Below are 7,333 nucleotides of genomic sequence, written 5' to 3' on the forward strand. Positions count from 1 at the left end.
CCCTGTCACACTCATACCTACTGACCTCTAGCCCATCCGATGGCAATCATAACAAGAAGGCCGTCCTTGTATTTGCTGTGAGCCTGAGTCACTCCTCCAAGGACCTTCCACGTCCTCGTCACTTCCTTCATCCCTGACAGCACCAGTCTGAGGGGCAGCGGCGACGCACATGCATACACCAGGTCCATGGGGCAGTAAAACACCAGGTACCTAATAGAGACACACAATGCTCATTTAACACGTGGACACATGCACGTTTCAATGACATGGCCACTAAACAAGGCTCAAGGTGATTTTGACAGCATTACCCTCAGGTCTTTGTCAAGTACCTACATTCACCAGCAGGAGGTGTTGTAAATTGTTTGTGAGACAGGTGTAATAATACAAGCCACCAGCAGAGGGGGCCAAAGACTTATTTAGATATAGACACTCTTTGAAAACGTCTCTATTTCTTCCACATTTGGAAAACTTGGATAATGACTTTATTTATCTATTATTCACTAATTCAAACCCCTCTGCCTCTTTCTTTACTACAATCTACACACCTTATTTTTCAGCTTTAGATATTTCAACCATCAGATATTTACCATATGACTGAAGCAAGGAGAACACCGGTGCTGTTGGACAAAGGAGCGACTGGTGGCTCTGCCAGCATGATCCCCGACAGCACCGCTCCCCCAAAACAGAAGAGCATGGAGCTGAACCAGCAGGCTAAGGGGCTGACTCTGGACACCTCGAGAGCTCCTGCACAACAGCAAAAATGGATAATAAAGAACAATAAACATAAATGATCACCATTATTGGGCAGGTTCTTAGAATAAAGAGACTAGCACTGTGAATGAGTAAGATGTCGTTTACACTGGGCTTAACTTGATACATAAACCAGTTCAATTTGAAGATAACAGATAACTGGAACATAATGGAGTTTGATACTCTTTCATAGACATTGTTTGAGGTTCACAGATTGACAAATAGCTCCTTTTCTTTGTTCAGTCTATCACAGCTGCAGTATGAGTGACTGAAACCATTTACACAACATCTACATGACAGGACCGGCCAAGACTCAAAAGACAAAATGGACTGTTAAGCATGAATTAGCAAGGAAGCTGCTTTCTATTAAGACCTTCAGGTGTAGATGTTGTTATACCAGCGGATTTTAAAATCAAACAATCAATATGATTCAAGTGCAGGATTTCAGCTTTAATTCGAGCGGTAGTGGCCTTTAGATGTGCCCGGCCTTTACTGCAGCGGCCTGTAGTTGCTGCTTGTTTGTGGTTCTGTCTCCATGCAGTTTTGTATTTAATCATTGAAAAGCTGCTCTATTAGGCTGAGGTCAGGTGACTGGCTTGGCCTTGAAGAATCACAATTCTTTGCCTTGAAAAACTCTTGGGCTTCTCTTGTGGTATGCTTTGCCTCATTATCCATTTGCACTGTGAAGAGCTGATATTTGCAGCATTTGGTTAAATGTGAGCGGCGAGTATAGTCCTGTGGACTTCAGAATTTATCCTGCTATTTCTATCAGCAGTCACATCATCAACCACTGGTTGAAATACATGCCATAACTTTGACAGATGGTGTGTATGCTTCAGATCAAGGGCTGTTTCTCCCCTTCTCATTCTTTTTCCTCCTCCTATCATTCTGGTACAAGTTCATCTGTCAAAACAATTCTTTGAGACATGTACAGCCTCTTTCAGATGTTTTCTAGCCAAGTCTAGAAAACATCTGAAAGAACTTCCTGTTCCATGTTCTGTGCCAACCACAGTAACCTTGTTGTAAACCTTCTCCATTTACATTCATGAGGGCGTCTCTATACTGTCGACTTAAACAACAATGATACGCCTGCTTCCTCGATACTACTATGGACTTGTATAGATGCTATGTGGGGAATTTTTTTAGGAGGAAAGAAGGAGTCACAGATTACGGATTTGGCCACTCCTAATGTTATCTCTCTAATAGGTTTATTTTGGTCTTTCAGTCTAATAATGGGCTCCTTTACTTGTGCCACCATTTCTTGGGACCTATTATTGAGAGTTTCAGTGAAGCAATACCAAATGCAAGTTGAATACTTGGAATCCATTCCATTTCATTCATTACCTTAATTTGACATGAAATAATAAAGTGAACAGGCCTCACCTGGCCATGAAACTACTTGTCAGTCAACTGTCAATTTACTTTTGAGTTTCTGAAAATAGGAGGCTGTATAAAAAGTGTTAATACACTACTTTTGTTAAAAACCCCTTGAATTAAAGCTGCAAGTGTACACTTCAATCATATCTTGACTGTTTGTTTGTCTTGTTTTTTTAAATCCACTGTTGTGGCGTGGAGAGCTACACTTAAGTAGTGTAGCAATCAGTGTAGGCACTGATGTCATTAGATCTCTCTTTTAAAAGGTGGACTTCATCATGGGTGGCCTGAACTGCTAATATATTTTTATTGATGCTACAATATCAATGAGATACACACATTTCATGCAGTACTTTTTCTGACATACTCTAATACAATGCAATGCCTTGTCTGCCTCAACCAAAATTAATGCTGCCAAGGAATATACATATGTTTTGAAATTAAGACAGGTAGCTCTTAGTCAGTCCCTGTGTTACCTGCCCTTAGTCAGTGTGGCCACACACAGGACCAAAATGGTAATCTGGGGATTACAGAAAGATTAAAGACTCTTGGAGTGAGATTGGTAAACCAGGAGGATTTAAAGCTGCTTCCTATGTAGCCTCCCTCGGCCTCACGTCTGAGTTGTTCACTGTTTAACTTTCTATAGAGTGGCAGTTCCTTAGAAAAAAACCTTTAAAATGAGTTTAAAGTTTCTACATGAGACAATTTGCAGTGGAGGAAAATGTGAAAGCTGATGTGTCTGGTAGCAGACACATGAACCTGTTAGTAAATGCAGGATAGCATCTCACTAATTGCTTGCATGAGTCACGGGTGAAACTCAACATTGAATACAGTAAGTTTTAAATTTCACCTGGACTTCCTCCTGCACTGAGATATCACATATACGAATAGAAATGCACCTGGCATAAAGATACAACAGGTAAGCAGCCAGTACTAAAGGAGCTTATTCACTGATATGTCTTTGTATAAAACTGAAATTATACTCCGTTGCAAACACAGACAGCTGGAGACCAGACAGCCGAGTGATCAATCCTATTATATACTTATTTGAGGTCCACTGCCTGGGCTGATGCATAGTTGGTGGACTGTCTCCTCTGACTAGTTTTGTGGTCACAAAAAACAAGCAGGTACACAGATGTATGACTTTAATGAATGACTTCATTTAAAATGGTTGTTTTCCTTGGCACAGCCCCAGCTTTTTAGTATAGAAGGCCATTCAAGAATCTCTATGGACCATTTCTAAAAAAACAAAAAAAAAACAAAAAAAAAAACTACAGATTGCAGGATGGTCATCCGGTCGCTCAGATGCGTCACCAGTTTGCCATGGTCTGAAAGAAGACGCAAACTGTCAGCCTCAGATGGGAGGAAATTAGTTAGGATGCTCGGGAACAATACATGGACACAGAGGCTGAAGCCTGCCATGAACTGGAAACTGCTGGAATACCAGCATCACTGCAAAGTGAGTTTTACATCACCATAAACTGAGAGGATGCTGACCAAGAAAGAAGCCTTGGCAACAAAACTGAAACCTTTCAGCTTGACTGAAATTTGCAGCTTCCCACATTGATGAGCCAAATGTGTTCTGGAGAAAGATTGAGCTTGTGTGCTTGTTCGCTCACTTCATGTTAGTTTGGTGACGATCAGTGACTTGCTTAACAAACAAACAAAAGGTCACTGAGAGAATGGCCGAGAGCAGATTTAAATCTCTGGGTCATTTAAAAAGAAACAGTAAACTCTGTCAAGGCACAAAACACACAGGAAGCCCCCCAAAAAGGAAAGGAATGCCATAAACCATTCAACCCTCCTTCGCTAGTCTCTTTCCTCTTTTCTCTCTCCTCTGTGTCAAATCCACCTTCGTGCTGTGCAGCGGTGGGGCGGGTCCAGATGTTCTCAACCGTTAGCAAGAAGCAAAACAAGTTTCAGTTCAGCTTAATTGCACGTTAGACACACATATTGTACAAACGAGTATTTTGAAGGCGCTTGTCTGTTCTACCCCCTGTGTTTATGCCATTACGGAGTTATTTTAAGCTCCTTTATAAACACTGCTGAGAGTGGAGTGCGAGGAAAACGGAAGGACGGGGACAAGGAAGGAGAGCAGTGGTTATATGTCAATCAGTGGGCCTCTCTTTAAGCCAGAGACAAGCAGAGGTGGGGTTTTTTTTTTTTTTGGTGTATTTAAAGCTGGCTATAATTATGCTGTCCACAGAGGGAGGAAGAAGAAGACAGAGCTAGTGGGAGGAAGAGAAGACTTTTAGATTTGCACATTAAGAGGAATGAAAAAAAAAAAACAGTTTCCGTGTTAGATAATGCTGTGTTTGGTCTGTATATTTGTTAGATGTTGTCCTGGTTAAAACGGAAAGACTTTTGTTAGGCTGCTGCGAAACAGGTGAACTGCAAGAGAGAAAAGAAGGAAGGAAGACATCTGCAGTGTAGTTGACCTGCATTTCTCAAATTTGACTTGTAAATCCACTTCCTTCCAATGCAAAACCAGAGGAAGGCATTTTGCATGTCAGAGCACTCTAAGCAGTGCATTTATATTTCAGCGGAAATGGTATTTTTTTCTGTTGTTTGCTTCTTCATCGACCTTTAGATGTCATCATGTTTTATGAATTGATCTCCCTCCATCTTTAATCTCTCTGCGACCCATTGGGAACACACACTGACTACAGCAGTTTGCTTTGCTGTGGAGCTAAAGGTGATGACAGTGCAACAGTGTTTACTGTGTAAGCAGTGTGGTGCATTGGTAAACTCTGCACTGCAACAACCACAACAACAAAAAGCAGTGTCGAGGGTTTAGGCTGGGGGCTATCACAGAGAACAGGATGTAAATAACTGTCACGATGTCAGACTTTTTTTTTTAAAATTGCTGTTCCCCACTGAGATTTTTATTTACCCTCCCCAGCATCGTTTTAACCACATGAGGTGTGTTATATCAGATTTCTTGAGCGCAATCATGGAAAAAAGAAATCCTAGTATTACCCAGTGATGGCTGAAATCTGCTGACACTGAGCTGCAGCCACTTTATAGTGTATTCCTCACTCCATTTGTTTATTTGTCTGTGGCATGCTGGAACCCACACTTAGTTGTGAGGACAAGTGAAGTTATACCTTTTTCCATCTGTTTTCTAATGCATGTGACTTTAACATGTTAAAGCATAAGATTACAACTGTGGTCAAAAGTTTACATCCACTCATTGTGGGCACGAATGTCATTGTAATTTAGATTTATCTATTCCGAAACCAGTTCTGATTTGTGTTTAGAATCGTTGTTCTGTTGGAACACCCAATTGTGTCAAAGTTACAAGTTAAAGAATGTGAAGGTTATCCTTCTGTTTCATTATTCCAACCACTTTATGAAATGTACCAGTACCACAGCCCAGAGTATGATGCTACTACAACCATGCTTGACAGCAGGTATGTTGTTCTTTTCACTCACAGTTATTTCTCCAATCATAAATCTTGTCATTGTGGCCAAAAAGCTCAATCTTTCTCCAGAACACATTTGGCTCATCAATGTGGGAAGCTGCAAATTTCAGTCAAGCTGAAAGGTTTCAGTTTTGTTGCCAAGGCTTCTTTCTTGGTCAGCATCCTCTCAGTTTATGGTGATGTAAAACTCACTTTGCAGTGATGCTGGTATTCCAGCAGTTTCCAGTTCATGGCAGGCTTCAGCCTCTGTGTCCATGTATTGTTCCCGAGCATCCTTTTTTTTTTTCTTTTTTTTTTTTGTGTCCCGTTTGGATCTTTAGCCTCAGAATTGTTGTCTTAAGGCCAAGAAAGATGCCAAGCGGATTTATTTTACCAAGTGGATCATCATGGCCTTGCCATATTGGTCCATTTGATTGACCTTTATTATAATTATGAATTTATTTTATTTTCAGTTGCTACAAACGGGACAGACATGACTGGGGGATAGGACAGGGAGAAAGAATGAAAGAAAGAGAGGGAGAGAAAGAAAACCAAAGGGGAGAAGAGACGGTGAGAAGGGGGGGAAGAAAGAAAAAAACAAAAACAAAAAAAAAAAAAAAAACACCTGGGTCACCTGTATGGAGAAAAAAAACAGAAGAGAAAGCAAACAACAAAGAGCAACATAATAAAAAAAAACGGCACCATCACAATAAACTAGCTAGCAGTAGATATCAGTAGATACTAAATAATAAACGATATTGTGCAGCACGCAAGATAGACAGCGCACAATGTGCTTTGAGGCAGCAGCCAAGAAAGCTGTAGTCCGCGTCTGTGAATACCCATGTGTACACCTGTGTGCATACCTGTGTGGATCAGCATGCTTGCATTCCAAAGGTTTCTCCATGTAACGATCTGCTAGGGAGTGTGGGGGGGCCACAGCCCCGTCCTCCAGGGTATGAAGCAGGTATGGAGGAGATCAAAACTCCAGACATCCAGAGGCCCCCAGAACACAAGAGACCAAGGAAGACCAACAGAGGGGCAGCCGCGCCACTGTCCCAGTAAGAGCTGAGGAGAGTCCCAGATGAGGGCTCACTCAGCAGCCGCGGAGCAGAAGCCAGGGGGAGTTGCAGTGACGCGCCCGTGAGCTCCGCCGGCAGCCAGCTGTGCCTGAGTGACCGAGCCCCAGGCCGAGAGGCCGGGGGCACCCCACCTCCGAAGTGGCCCGAGCGAGCCCCAGGCTCCAGGCCCCGATAAGCGGCCGCCAAGGAGTGAGCCGGTGTGTACCGGACGCCCACCCCCAGACACAAAGAACCACCAACGCACCGACACCTGAGGGAGTCCGCCACTGGCAGGGGAAGTGGTGGTGGGTGGAGATAGGCCTCCAAACCTTGGAGGGCCTGAGATGTCCCCAGAGAGGTGGCGTCTGATACCCAACCTGACATATAGACACAGAATACAGGCACACACAGACACAAACATCCATTCCCACCCTCATGCTCTCATATGCACTTACTCCACACTCAACCAACGTGGAGACAGACATAAAGAGACGCTGTACACACGATCACACTCCCCAAGCGTACTCTACGAACCGGGTCTAGGTACCCTTGCCCCTGGAGGGGGGAACTGCACCCAGACCCAGGTGGTGTTACCCTTTTCCCTGCGGTGGGGAGAGGCAGACCGCCCCGACTCCGCAGCAGCAGGGAGGCCCCACACTCCAGACCGCAGTCGGACGGCCAACCTCCTCCTAGCCCCCCCGCTCCAGCAGGCCGCAGAGAAGGGGGTGAGAGAAGACTCCAACCAAA

At 43.6% G+C, this 7,333-nt stretch overlaps 1 protein-coding gene across 1 annotated transcript in view; it reads right to left on the reverse strand.

Moving 5' to 3' along the window:
- tmem38b (transmembrane protein 38B) overlaps positions 1-7,333 on the reverse strand; it is a 15,820-nt gene that overhangs the window by 3,498 nt on the left and 4,989 nt on the right. Inside the window, exons 2-3 of the mRNA XM_005931195.3 lie at positions 588-744; positions 26-210 (exon numbers count right to left, since the gene is read on the reverse strand). Coding sequence (XP_005931257.1) covers positions 26-210; positions 588-744 — 342 coding nt within the window. The remainder of the gene's footprint in view (positions 1-25; positions 211-587; positions 745-7,333) is intronic.

Source organism: Haplochromis burtoni, unplaced genomic scaffold, assembly GCF_018398535.1.
Source record: "Haplochromis burtoni strain Fernald_Lab_line unplaced genomic scaffold, NCSU_Asbu1 Contig_137, whole genome shotgun sequence".
NCBI classification, from domain to species: domain Eukaryota; kingdom Metazoa; phylum Chordata; class Actinopteri; order Cichliformes; family Cichlidae; genus Haplochromis; species Haplochromis burtoni.